The 13,696-nt window shown below is 60.7% G+C and overlaps 1 protein-coding gene across 1 annotated transcript in view; it reads left to right on the forward strand.

Annotated features, from left to right (window-relative positions):
* SKI (SKI proto-oncogene) overlaps nucleotides 1-10,911 on the forward strand; it is a 77,933-nt gene extending 67,022 nt beyond the window's left edge. Inside the window, exons 2-7 of the mRNA XM_058552686.1 lie at nucleotides 2,911-3,033; nucleotides 3,129-3,244; nucleotides 4,073-4,335; nucleotides 4,489-4,790; nucleotides 6,329-6,559; nucleotides 7,457-10,911. Of these exons, the coding sequence (XP_058408669.1) occupies nucleotides 2,911-3,033; nucleotides 3,129-3,244; nucleotides 4,073-4,335; nucleotides 4,489-4,790; nucleotides 6,329-6,559; nucleotides 7,457-7,645 (1,224 nt within the window). The 3' untranslated portion in view covers nucleotides 7,646-10,911. The remainder of the gene's footprint in view (nucleotides 1-2,910; nucleotides 3,034-3,128; nucleotides 3,245-4,072; nucleotides 4,336-4,488; nucleotides 4,791-6,328; nucleotides 6,560-7,456) is intronic.
* Nucleotides 10,912-13,696: the final 2,785 nt, after the last annotated feature.

The raw sequence follows: 13,696 nt of genomic DNA on the forward strand, positions 1-13,696 counted from the left end.
GCCACGGGCAGTGCTGTGGCTAGCTGTTTTAGCCCCCCATCCTGTGTGGGGCCGACAGTGGGCTCCTCGCTGGAGGCTCAGGGCAGTAGACCTGTCCACTGCCCCGGCCATGTGCGTTGGCGTGTCCTGGGCCCAGAGCCCTGCTCCCTCCTCGAGGGCTGTAGGTCCCCATGGACTGGCTTTGAGGTGCAGAGAAGGGTCAGAAACCAGAGGCGACTAGTGTTCTTACCTCCTTGCTGATCCTTAGCGGAGTGGGGACTCGGTGGGCTGTCACTGGACACAGCTTTGTCCCTGACCATCTGCCAGTGCTGGGGCCCAGGTGGGCCCTGCTGGGCACGGTGGCATTCCAGGCCTGAAGAAGCATGTCCTTCCATGGGCTTCGAGGAACTGACATCTCTCGGGCGAGAGGGAGCAGACGCTCCCTCCAGGCCTGGTGGAGGTGCTGGCCTTCTTGTACAGGTCCCTTTGTGCTCCTTCCTCGCTGTCACGAGTACCCTTCCGAGAACGAGTTGTGCTTCATAGAAGTGCCATTGGGGTTTTTCTTTGTATGTGCATCTCGAGCCTCGCCAGCTGCCTGAAGATGCCTCCCCATCCTGAGGTTACAACAGGCTTCGGGGGCGGCTGGTGGTACAGGAGGCTCCAGCCCTTTTTCCAGAACCAACGGGACGGGTCTGAGTGCTCAGCACCCGCTGGCAGGGTCCCTGAACTAGAAGGCACCCCCTCCTCGCAGGCATGCCACCCGGCCCCCAGCAGTGGGTGGGGCTCGGGGCTGATGGGCGCTGGGTGCCGTTCGCTGCCTGCGATGCACGTGGGGCAGCCCGCAGCCGGCAGCCCAGGTTGTCTGGCACCCCCAGAAGCCTCACTGAGGTTTCTCGGAATCGGCGGGAGCCGGCGCTGGGCTGTGGCTTTGCTCTTGGTGAGAACTCGGCTGTTTCCTCCCTGTTTCATATCCGCTCAGACAGGAAGCTCCTCCCTGGCCGGCGTAGCTGCCCCCGCCCCGTCTGCACTCACCAGTGTGGGAGGTGTCTGGACAGTGCAGGCAGAGGTCAGGCTCCGCTGGCCGTCACCGGGACTTGTTTCTCCTGAAAAGCAACACTGAGTGGGTCTTTCTTTCGTGGCTGACTGTTTTCACATCCGAGCAGACTGTCCGTGGCCGCCTGCGGGTTCCCCTCTGAGACACCTCCTGGGGGCTGCGCCGCACCTGGCTCTCAGCTGTGGGGCTCCAGGCTGTCGGGGCAGCTGCTTCTGTCCGAGGACAAAGGCCAGTGCGTCCCTGCGGCAGCCTCCTGCCCCACGTGTCAGAGGTCGTTGTCTTTCCTCCCTGGGGCCCGAGGGCTATGCGTTTCCTGGAGTGAAGTTGCCCCTGCCCCTTCGTCCCCAGAGGGCCTGCAGGACTCACGTAGGGGGCAGTGCGCGCGCACGCACACACACACGCGCGCGCATGCTGGCTCACTCGCTCCGTGGGCCCGGGCGGGGTCTTCCTCTGGGGCTCATGGTCAACGGGCTCTCTGTCTGGGGTCCCGCCTGTCCCAAGTCCCTGTGTCTCGTGAGTTTTGTAGTGACAACCCTGGTGAGCAGGACACCTTGACTGGCCACTTGCCTCTTGCTCCTCCACCCCCCACCCAGGGAAGTACGTGCCCCCACGGGGTCACTTCTGTGATAGAGTGTTTTCTCAAAGTGTTCCTGGTGTGGGAGGAGACCCCCACCCCCTGCATTAATACTCTCCCCTTGGAGGCTTCCTGGCTGTAGGCGAGGACCCCCCATATCTGCTCCCTCCTCCTGAGGTCAGGCCTGGGAGAGTGACCAGGCATTGTCCCTTTGGCCCATGCTGTGGACCCTGGCACAGCTGTCCTGGATGGCCCCTGAGGCCTCTTGGACATGGCGGAGCCCATTGTGGTTTCTGCTCAGGTCCCGGCCTGGAGGGAGGCACCGTCCGTCTTCCAAAGACTGTTCTGTTTTCTTGGGAGGAGACCCTGTGTCCCTCAGGAATCTTGTGCCATCAGGTTGGGGGAGTTTGTTCTCATTCTCACGCTGGCTTGAGGCCACTTGGAACATAGCTTCCATGTCACTTGTCGGTCTGGAGCTGCGGCATCTGGCAGACACAGCGCTGGGCTCCGGGCGAGCCTCCTCCAACAGTGAGCCTGAGGAAGACTGGAGGGTGGCTCTTCCTGGGAACTTCGGGTCGTTTGGTGTAGAGGGCTGTCCTTTACGGTGTAGAGAATGTTCCCTTCCTGGGGGAGGGAGAACCTTCTCAGAGGGCTGCTCTGCCACCCCTACCGGTGCAGCTGCCGCAGGCCCACAGGGAGCTCTGAAATGGGTTCTGTTTGGTGAAATCCAGAATTGTGGGGACGCTCTGTGACACTCCTGGAAAGCTCTGGGTGGCCCCGATGGAGCCACATACTTGGCCAGCGCTGATTGAGCCTGCTCACTGGGGGCTGCCCCTTCCCAGACCTGCCACACCTGGTGGGCGGAAGCAGAGCTCCATTCTGAACCGACTTTCAAAGGATTTGAGGTTCCTGCTGACTGGTTCCCAGTTCCCAGTACATACGCAGGGCTGTGGCGAGGGGCCAGTCCGCTCGAGTCCCCACTGAGAACTCTCTTGGGTCCTGGGGAAGTGGAGCTGCTCTGGGGGAGGCAAAGCAGGCCTCGGCGCTCTACCCAGAACCCTTTGCGGCTGTGGGGTGAGGTCATGGCGTACCGGCCCCACAAGTAGTGCACAGTGCCCGCTCTGTTCTCGTGGAAATGGTTTGTCCCGCCAGAGCAGCACCCGGCCGATCTTGCACGCGGGTCAGGGTGTGCACATCACTGGGCACACCTCGTGCACGGTTGAGTCTGCTGTCTGGGGACCCTGCCCTGGGCTCGGGGCAGACACCACCCGAGGTGCCACAGGAACTTTTGTGTCATTCACAGGTCTCCTCCGAGCCCCCCGCCTCCATAAGAAAAATAGATGATGCCCCCTCCCAGCACCCCACGTCTTCTGAGAAGGACAAACAGTCGGGCTGGCTGCGGACCTTGGCCAGCTCCTCCAGCAAGGTTCTGTGCGGGACGGTGGGCGCGGGTCCTGGGAGGGTGGGTGGGCCGATGTCACACTCACTCAGCCTCTGACGCAGGCGCCTCCTCCCCTACAGGGCCTCGGCTGCGTGCATCCTCGCCAGCGCCTCTCAGCCTTCCGACCCTGGTCCCCCGCGGTTTCTACGAGTGACAAAGAGCTCTCCCCGCACCTCCCGGCCCTGATTCGAGACAAGTGAGTGCCCGCCATGCTTGGCAGCTGGCAGTCACCGTAGGCCTGGTGGCAGCAGGGACACAAGTTGATTCTGCTGCCTCTGCGTCAGTAATTACTTGGTGAATGCGACGTTTCCTTTTTCGAGCTGACTGGAGTTGTTTTTCCAAACAAACGGAGTGGGTCCAATTTGGGAGTGTTTCGAGAGTGGTCGTCGCCGTACAGGTCTGAGGACTGGTGCCCGCCCCGCCTGTCGCTCACTGCAGACTCGGGGCTCTCCCTCAGGGGCCCGAGTGCAAAATAACCTGTGCTGGTCGCGGACGCGAGGAGGCCGCGTGTTCCTGGCCACGCACGGCCACGCTCTGTGGTGGCTCCGCGACTCTCGGGCCTGCGTGTCACCCTGTTACAGGCGCTTCCACGTCCCTGCTCCAGCCTGCGTCCACCTTGGGCCATGTGGCAATGGAACCAGCCAGTGAGGCGGGTCCATGTTTTCATTATCATGGAGCGCTGTGTGTGCACGGCGTGCAGGTGGTTTTGTGGGCTACATGCCCAGGCCCCCGACTTCCCTGTCAAAGCAGTCGCAAAAGTGTCGGTCTTTTTGATCGGCCTCAAGGTGAGCAGATCTAGAACTTACTGTGGTGTCTAGAGTTCACTGCACCCTCTGCGTTGGGTGCAACCCATCGTGAATATGGTGGCTAGTGTCCATGTTCCAGCTTCCCCCAGGGCCCCTGGCTCAAGTGTCTCCTCCTCCACACCTTCCCAGGGAGCACAATGAGCGTTTGTGTCCTGGCTGCTGTGAGGTGGGGGGCGAGGCGGACACCCACGGCCCCAATGTCTGCCGTGTCCCCACAGCTTTTACTCCTACAAGAGCTTCGAGACGGGTGTGGCCCCCAACGTGGCCCTGGCACCGCCTGCCCAGCAGAAGGTCGTGAGCAGCCCACCATGTGCCACCATTGTCTCCCGGGCCCCTGAGCCTCTCTCCACCTGCATCCAGCCGAGGAAGCGGAAGCTGGCCGTGGACACCCCTGCAGCCCCAGAGACGCCGGTGCCCGTGGCCGCCCCTGAGGACGACAAGGACTCGGAGGCCGAGGTGGAAGTAGAAAGCAGGGAGGAATGTAAGTGTGCGTCGGCTTCCTCTGCTCCGGCCGCAGGTGGCGCCGCGGGTCCTCGTGTCTGTCCCAGCCCAGCTCAGCCCTCCCTCTGGAGCAGAGCTGCGTGCGGAGGACGCTCTGGTAACTCGGCGTTTCTGTCTCTGTCTGTTTCTGTAGTCACCTCCTCCCTGTCCTCGCTCTCTTCTCCATCCTTTACCTCATCCAGCTCCGCCAAGGACCTGAGCTCCCCGGGCGTGCACGCCCCGCCCGCGGTCCCCGCCGCCCCCGATGCCACAGCCCCTGCCGACACTCCAAGCGGCGGGCTGGAGGCGGAGCTGGAGCACCTGCGGCAGGCCCTGGAGGGCGGCCTGGACACCAAGGAAGCCAAAGAGAAGTTCCTGCACGAGGTGGTGAAGATGCGCGTGAAGCAGGAGGAGAAGCTGAGCGCCGCGCTGCAGGCCAAGCGCAGCCTCCACCAGGTGAGGCTGCCACGCTCTTGCGCTCCTTGGGAGCCTCAGTGGAGCCCACGGCTCTGGGCTTTGCAGGAGGCCCCTGCGATGGGTCTGCCCATGGCTCCCCCCACAGGGCCTGCGGGACGTGCCCTGAGCCCGGCTTGGCCCCTGACGAAGCCAGCCTGACGCTCGGGGGCAGTGAAGGCCGGGCTGTTTTTATTGAGGAGCCCAACAGTTCTGCGCTCTGGGTGTGCCAGAGTGTGTCCTCGCACGCACGTGTCAGCATGGCCTGTTGTCTGCAGAAAATGGCTTTGAGGGGTCATTTCCTAGACCTTTCTTTTCTAGAAGGTAGTGCTGCTGGTACCACCTCTCAGCCGCGAGTGTGCAGGTAGGATGTGGGGGCTCTAAGAGTCTCGCCTTGGGAAGGAGAGGATTCTGGGCATTTGCACACACTTACACACACTGCCTCTCCAAGGCCCTACCTTGCATTTCCTGCACACCAGAGTCTAGATAATTCTACAGCAGTGACTGCTTTCTTGTGAAGAGGGGTCTGGAGGCCTGAGGATGTCTGAGCCCCGCCTGAATCCCCCTCTTGCCCTGAGCGGGGCAGACAGTGGAGCCAGCCCAGGCTGGTCCTCAGCCATAGCCAGTCTCCCCTGCACCACCTTTTCACACTGGTTGTTTTTTTTTCTGACAAGTTGAGGAGGAGGCTGCGAGTTCTCAGCACCTAGGAGAGGGTGGGGCCTTCACACTAGAGCTTCAGGCCTCACTCAGGCCCACCCAGTGTCAGTAAATTCACACCCCCGCCGCTGTGTCTGGCAGGTCTGGGACAGCTTCTCACGTGGGCTCCTAGCACAACACAACCCTGGCGGTCCTGAGAGCCCCAGGATTTCAAGTGCCTTCCCCCAAGTGTATCTCAGGGCGCTCAGAACGCCCTGCCCCTGCCCCTCTTCCCTGGTGCTGGTAGGAGGTGTGACTTCCCACATGCATATTCATAAGCATGTTTGCAGAGGGCTGAGTCACTGGTAACAAGGGTGGCCATCTCCATCTGGCTGCGTGGGGTCCCAGGGCCCCCAGATGGCGCGATGCCTGAGGCTGAGAGGAAGTCTCATGGGCTTTGCACAGCGGGGCACAGAGGGGACTTAAGGGGGGAGGCGTGTGAGGCCTGCTGCACCTTTGGAGAGTGGCAGCCCCCCGTCAGACCCCAGGCCCAGAAACGGGTCTGGTGAGATCGAGGGAGCCCTTGGGGAGGGGTGGTGAAGCACGCTGGGACCTTGGTGGAGTGGCTCAGGGTGCTGGGGAAGGCAGGAGGTGTGTGAAGGTGGAGGGAGGCCTGGTGGGGGCGTCTTGCGGAGTCGGGGCTGACCAGGGCGCCGTGGAGCGTCCGGAGGGTGGGAGGTGGAGGCGGCAGGGTGACCACAGTGGGTGCGGGCTCGAGCAGCAGGTGCGCTGGGCCAGCTGCTGTTTGGTTGGCTGTGGGGAGTGGCGAGCAGAGCCGGGGCAGGTGAGGTCCCCAGGCAGGGCAGTCACCTTGAGCCTAGTGTCTGGCTGCCTGCCCCTCCCAGGAGCTGGAGTTTCTGCGTGTGGCCAAGAAGGAGAAGCTTCGGGAAGCCACGGAGGCAAAGCGCAACCTGAGGAAGGAGATTGAGCGCCTGCGAGCGGAGAACGAGAAGAAGATGAAAGAGGCTAATGAGTCACGTCTCCGCCTGAAGCGGGAGCTGGAGCAGGCGCGCCAGGTCCGGGTGTGTGACAAGGGCTGCGAGGCTGGCCGCCTGCGCGCCAAGTACTCGGCCCAGGTACGTGGGGGGCATCCAGGTTGGGGCTCTGCCGCGCTGCCTGAGATCAGGGCCTGGTGCCTGGGTGGTGGGTGGGGAGACTGAGGCTCGCAGGGCCCAGCGCCATGCCATGCCTGCAGGCCGTGGAGCGCCACCTGCAGGCGCAGCTGTGTGGCAGACAAGGGCGGGGCACTGGCGTGTCTCAGGTCCGGGCAGTAAGGGGCAGATATTCCATCGGCATTTCAGGGTCCCTTCTCACCTCACGAGGTCCGCCCCAGGCGTGGAGGGCCAGCAAGCTCTCCTGGGCTTCAGGGTGTGTCCTCCATGGGGCAGTGTGTGGAGGCCCCAGGCTTTCTTCTCTGTCCAGTCAGGGCCAACAGGCAGGGACTCGCTGGAGGTTGCTTCTCTCTTGACCACACCCCTCTTTGCTGGTTTTGCTGGAGAAACAACCTCTGAGCCAGCCCTGACCTCTCCTCCTGTTTTTTCGGGGCAGGGGACTACAGCTCCGCCTCATGCATTTTCAAAAGTCTCAGCCTGTCCTGATTGGCTGTCCTGCCCAGCCAGCGTCTGGGAGATGGGGTGTCACTGACGCCTTGGGGACCTGGCCTGGGCAGCAGGCTCCCAGTGGAAACTCGGGCCTCAAGAGGTGGGGAGGGGCCCAGTGGCCACTGCTCTTTGAGTTTTGGTAGTTCCCATCTCTCAGGGACTACGAGTGCCGGGTTGGTGGCAGGAGCGGGTCTGGACTCCTGTCTGGGTGCCGCCCAAGAGGCTCTCCCAGGCCCTGCTGGGCTCTGCCTCGCTCAGAAGTGTGTGTTCTAGCGGGCAGTGGGAGGGGGTGAGCCTGTGATGGGGAAGGAGGGTCGGGCCAGGGCAGCGTTTGGGGGGGTGGGTGCCGCTAACACGTGGCATCCCTTTCAGATCGAAGACCTGCAGGTGAAGCTGCAGCATGCGGAGGCTGATCGCGAGCAGCTGCGGGCCGACCTGCTGCGGGAGCGGGAGGCGCGGGAGCACCTGGAGAAGGTGGTCAAGGAGCTGCAGGAGCAGCTGTGGCCGCGGCCCCGCTCCGAGGCAGCGGGCAGTGAGAGCATGGCCGAGCTGGAGCCCTAGCCCGACCCACTGTCTGCTGCTGAGGGGGCGCACGCTGCAGGGAGAGGGTGGGCGGGCACCAGCTGAGGGGCTCTGTGTGCCCGGGCGGGGCCTGCCCCTCTCCAGCCCACACAGCACAACGTCTTACTGTGCCTACAACCAAGCAAGTGTTTGGAACCACACGCTTTTGGAATCCACTGCAAAATTTTCTACTGGCCAAGTTTAAGTGAGCAAGCTGAGTCCCCAGCTGCAGCCAGAGACAAGGCCAGCTCGGTGGCTGCGGCTGGCCCTTGGCTTGCTGGAACATTCTAACATTTACACTTTTGTTATAAGCTATTTAAAACCAATAAGGAGACTTGATATTCAGAAAATCAACACGTTTTTTAATGACTAACTTTTAAAAGCCCCACCAACAGTGACGCCATCTGAGGACCTGCCAAGGGAGCCAGGGTGGCAGCCATCCTGCCCCTCGAAGCCATCACAGCTCATCTGCGCCCGCGGCTGCTTGAGGACAGGAAGGGTTTTTCTTCAGAGTCTATTTTTTCAGCGACGAGGACCCAGGTCTCCTGTGCTGCTGCCAGGAGGAGCAAGGAGAGTGCCGCCCGCGCGCCATGAGCTGGAACACTGCCGCCTTACGCCCGCGTCTCCCGGCCTCGGTGCCATTGCAGGTGTGTCCGGAAACGCTGCGCCCGAGGGGCGTCCTCTGTCCATCTGGGAGATGACAGAAGGCGGGTCCACGCTGCTGGGCGCACGAGCTGCCTGCCCACGGCGGCCCCTTCTCAGTTCAACAAACGTCGCTCCTTTCATTTTGGGACTGAGGCTGCAGCATTGGAACAAAACACAGCATTATTTCACTTTTTCTTTTTGTTTGTTTGTTCATTTAAACGTATATTTAGAACTGCACTTTGTCAAAAATCTTCCCTTCTCTTTTTATTCCCATTAACTGAGGTTTCTACTTTTCAAATATCGCAGACCGATTTCTAGAGCAGTTCACATCCTAAGTGCTCGAGTGTTCGGAAACCCCTCTGGTGCTTGGTTGAACAAGGGAATCACAAGAAAACGAAAATGCAAAAACTGAACTTCGGGGGGTAGTTCTGTGCCTTCCAGCATCTTGTACAGCAAATCCTGACTCATCTTTTTACCCCCAAAATATCTGTCTTCAGTAGCGATTGAATCTGCCACTATCAGAATAAGTTACGTGCATTTATTCCAAATAATCTCGTTTACTCTCAACTGTTTATGCAAAGTCTGTAAGGTTTCTTATGCCCAAGCTTGAAAAATGATTTCCCAGTAGACAAGAGGCGGCTACCCATCCTAAAATTATGGTATCTATTCATATAAGAAAGATCTCACCGGAATTCTTTGCTTGACTCTGTCCTAACACCACGGCAGCTGCGAGTGCAGACAGGAGGTGGAGATAGCTGGTGCAGGTACAAACGGCCGCCGCAACGAGCAGAGACTTGGGTGGTGACAGCGTCTGCAGAGTTTTGCCCTTGGTTTACTGCAGGGGGGTGCCAGGTGCTGCTGGACCCCCTTCTAAAGTGCAATGCAGAAGCGACATCATGTATATGCAGCGTTTGTTTGGAATTTTATTTTTTTTGCTTTTGTTTTTCTTTTGCAGTTATTAAATCTGTATGCATGGAATTTTAAACTTCTGCCATACGTATATCCCTCGATGGGCATTATTACCGTGTCATGTAAAGGGTCGGTGTGTTATGCAACACTCAGAATGCTGTGTTCAACCTTGTTTTTCCAGAGTTGTGTTTTTTCAGTCATTTCTTCAAGGGAAACTAAATGATTTAGTTGGAGCAAAGCTTTAAGTGTGTCAGTGTGCTTCTGTGTGGCTGTGCTCTGTTGCCAAGTCTGAAGATCATAGTGAGGTCAAGGGCCCCGGGCTGGCCCGTGGGACCTGTCGCCCGGGGCTCCCCAATGTGCTCCGTCTGCTTTTGAGTGTTTAACTTCAGAGGGAGATACACTTTTCTCACTTGTGTGCGGGGGCACCGCCACTCCTTGCCCTTGCATTGCCCTCTTCGGTCACCTGCACATCTTGGCCATCGGGTCCACGCCTCCATTAGCCGGCTTTGTCCTACAACATCAGGAAGAGCTGGATATGCAGTGGCAGCTCTTCCCCGAGAGCTGGGCAGACTGGAGCCCTGGGGCCCTGTCCCACCCAGGCCTGCCCCTCCCAGCCCTCCTCGCCCCTTCCTGAGGGTCCCGCAGCCCCCGGGCTGGGGTGCAGGAACCAGACGCGGTGGGCTCCCCGTTCACCAGCAGCTCGAGCCTTCCTGGGCAGCTCCTGGGTGAGGCTAGGGGGCATGGGGTTGTCCTGGCAGCTTCCATCCTCCAGGGGCCAGGTCACAGGGGCAGCTGGCACTGCAGGGCCCACTCTGGACCACTGCGCCCGGGCCGTCCCCGGGCCGAGACCTGGCTCCTGTCAGCGCAGCTGCAGTTGCGTTTCTTCTCAGAAGAAGGGAGAAGAGGAATCTATCTCGTAGGCTGTTGACTCTCCCTGTGTGTAACATCCATTATCGAAATGATTGTGTATTCAGTTTAATTATTCATTATTTCTATGCTGAAGGAAGATTTTTAACGAAGGGAAAAAACAACAGCAATAACATTCATATCTATGGAGCAGCTAACTCATACACATAACTCTGCTTTTCGTACAGAACTCGCCGATGTAAAAACAGCGACCGTGTAAATACTTGGTTTCCTTTTACACTGTTGTATCATACGTGTATATGGTGGTTCCTTTTTCGGAAACTCTTTTCTTACCTGGTAGTTGTCTTGTTTTCTGGGTTGTTTTTAACAGAGGAAGACCACACTCATCTGCCAGAGGGGACGGAGAAACCCTTTGCCAGTTTTCCGAGCAACCAGCCCGTGGGCGCTGCGCTCCCCAGGTTCCGTCCCCCCACCCCCCCACCCCTCCGGCCGCGTCCACCAGGCCAGAGGGAGGCCTCTCATTCTTGCTGTAAGTCAGGAGTCACAAACGACATTTTTTTTCAATTAAGGAAAAAAAACACAGCTCTACCTTTACGTCCGCCAGGAGCGTCTGCATCACCGTCCCTGTTTTCTCCTTTGCTGCTGCTAATGACGATATGACGACTTACTCTACTATTCGAAAACTATTTTTATGTAATTAATGTATGCTTTCTTGTTTATAAATGCCTGATTTAAAAAGAGAAAAAGAAAAGGCTTGGCATATTTATCTATTTCGCTGTGTACCCATTAGTCCTTCGGCACCCCTCCCCTAACATGACATTGTACAATAAAGGACTTTGAGAGTACGCTTGGGACAGCCATGCTTGGGCCGCCCCCAAAGCCCCTCCTCTCCGGGACTCCTTGCCCCGGCCCCAGGCTGCCATCCGGCCTGAGCCCAGGAAGGGGAAGGGGTCATCTCATCAGATCATGGGGGCCTTTTGTCTCCATTGACCCCAAGTGGACACAGGGCACAGTGGGCATCACCCTGGCTGGGTGCCCTCTGTCCCCCTAGGTCACGCTGAGCTGTGGCCTCTCTCTGCACTGTGGATGTCAGCTGGAGGCCCTGCTTGGCCAGACCAGGGGCAGGAGCCAGGCTGGGTGGACCCTTCCTGGCACAGCCTCCATGTGTCCTGTGAGGCCTGGCCCACTGGAGGGGACCATGTCTCAGTCCCCGCAGAGCCACCCTATGTCTCTAATGGGGAAGGGACATGTGGTTTCAGAACCACAGACTTCAATGCACTGCCCTGAGGGAGAAGCAGAGGGGCCAGGGGCTTCCCCAACCTTGCAGACCCCACTGGGCTGGGCCCAGTGCCTTGCACTGCCACATCTCTGGGCTCCCTTTGGCCACCCACGTCTGGCCTCCCAGCCCGGCCCTGGCCTCTCAGAGGTCATCAGGAAAAGTGGGCGAGTAGGAGCTCAGGTGTACCCCAGCCTGGGAGGACTCTCAGGTCCCTATGTCCTCCCCCTAACCTCAAGAAGCCCCCGCAAACCTGGGCCCAGAAGTGCTCTGAAGCCCCCTGCCCCCTCACCCCTACCAACCCCTAGGAGCCCCCGGGGAGGGGGTGCAGCGTGGGCTGTGGTGCAGACGGCCTCGTCCAGGTGGCCCGGAAAAGCCCACTCCACCTGAGAGCTGGGCTTCCACCCCGGCAGGCTGGGAGCATGGGGCCAGTGGGGCCCAAGAGAAAGCCCTGATGCCCACCCCAGCCTCTGCCTGTCACTCACAGGCCTCTCAGGCCCAGAACCCGGCCTCCCTACAAGCTGCCCCTTGTGAGGTGCCACCTAGGGTCTGAGAGACCAGGTTGGGGGGCAGGGTAGGGGAGAGAAAACAGGCAGTGTGACCACGAGGCTGGGCCCTAAGCTGCAGCGCCCACCTCGACTCCCTCTCGTGCATCGGGCCCTGGAGCGCAGCCTGGGGTCCTGGGGCCCTGACGTGTGGATGACAAACCCACTTCAAGGGGGCACAGCTGAGACCCTGCCCTCAAGAGTAGAGGCCCTCACCCTGTCACGGCTGCCCACCTCAGCACAGTCGTCACCTGGGCCTGGCTCCCTGCCCCTCTCAGGGGTGGCTTCCCACTAAGTTGTGGGACCCTCGGCCAGAATCCGAAGGCCCCCTGCCTGGGCAGGGCCGGACACCTTGGCGCCGCCCATGCAGGGTGAGCACGGCTTCCCCAGGGGAGAGGAGGTCAAGGTGCAAGAAACTTCCCAGGTATTCTTGCAGTCCCCTGCCTCCAAGCCAGGGGAGGGCAAAGGTCAGGAGAGGTCAGAAATGGACCACCACCCTCCACTTCTGGGTCTCCAGGCTCAGGACCGCCCATACCAGCGCCACGCCACCAGGACCTCAACAGGGCCCTACGGGGCTGTCCTGCAGCCTGGCCCTGCCTGCCCAGAGCCCTGGGTGGGAGCGAGGCTCCCTGTGCGGGCAGCTCTCCCCTGCTGGTGCCGATGACCAAGTCCCCAAGGCCTGGGGATGAGGTGAGCCCAGGGCGGAGGGGGTGCTCCTGGGAACATCCTCGGGTCCCTAGTTGTCCCTGCCCCCTGATGCCCCGCCCCCAGCTTTCACTTCTGCCTCAGTTACCACCAGCCGGGCCCCACCCTGGCCCCCTCGGCTCTCAGCTCTGCCTGCGTGTCTCCCTCTTGGGGTCTCCACTCCTCCTCCAGTCTGTCGGCCCCAGAGCCACAGTCTGGCCCCCCAGCCCCCACCCACCGCCCTGTGGTCAAGGGTTGACCGCAGACCAAGAACCCCAGCCCTTATCTGGGGAGGCGGATGCCAGGCGTGCCCTCTGTGGAAAGAGGAAGCTGCCTACCCATTTACAGTAACAGCTGGTCCTCCCCCTTCTCGGAGCCTGGCAGGGGGCTGCAGTGTCAGCCTCCACCCCACCCACACACCCTGTGCAGACCCAGCTGTAGCCAGCAGCCCCCTCCCTGGCCCACTCAGCCCAGCCCCAGCCTGCCCCTGTTCGCCCTGAGACCCTTTCTCCTTCACCTCTGCCTGTCTTGTCGCAGGGTCGCCCCTTCTTGCTGGCCAAGAAGAGACAGGCCTGAGAGCTCCCCAGGCAGGTCAGGGTATTCCCGAGGCCCCCCACCCCACACTCTGCTCGCTGAGCTTGGGGCAGCTGGGCTGGCCAGAGGTCTGGGCCCTGCTCTGGGGGCCCTGGGTGACCACCTGCAGGGAGGTGGGGATCCCATAGGGAAAAGAGGGAGCTGGCTACTTCTCAGGCCTGTCCCCGAGGACAGTCTATGCTCTCAGGAAAGGGTGGGGCTGTGACCTGGCTGTGCCGGCCCCAGCAGGATATGAAAGCAGGGGCTTGGAGGGGATCCTGGACCCTCCCCACAGAAACCCACCGTGCTCTGGGGGTAGCAGCCCCGCACCCTCCTGCCTGCCTGCCAACTGCCAGGCGACCTGGGGAGAGGTGGGGACAGAACTTTTGGGGCCTGGATGTCTGCCTGCCCCCCACATATTGATGACGTGCACCCTGCAGGCCTCATGCACGTGGCCATCTGTGCCCAGGCCTGGGCCAGGGGCTGGGGGCCATGAGGGCTGAGGCTCCCAGCCCTCGAGCAGGTGGCTCCACTGCAGGGGGGGAGGACAGG

Source organism: Diceros bicornis, chromosome 13, assembly GCF_020826845.1.
Source record: "Diceros bicornis minor isolate mBicDic1 chromosome 13, mDicBic1.mat.cur, whole genome shotgun sequence".
NCBI classification, from domain to species: Eukaryota; Metazoa; Chordata; class Mammalia; order Perissodactyla; family Rhinocerotidae; genus Diceros; species Diceros bicornis.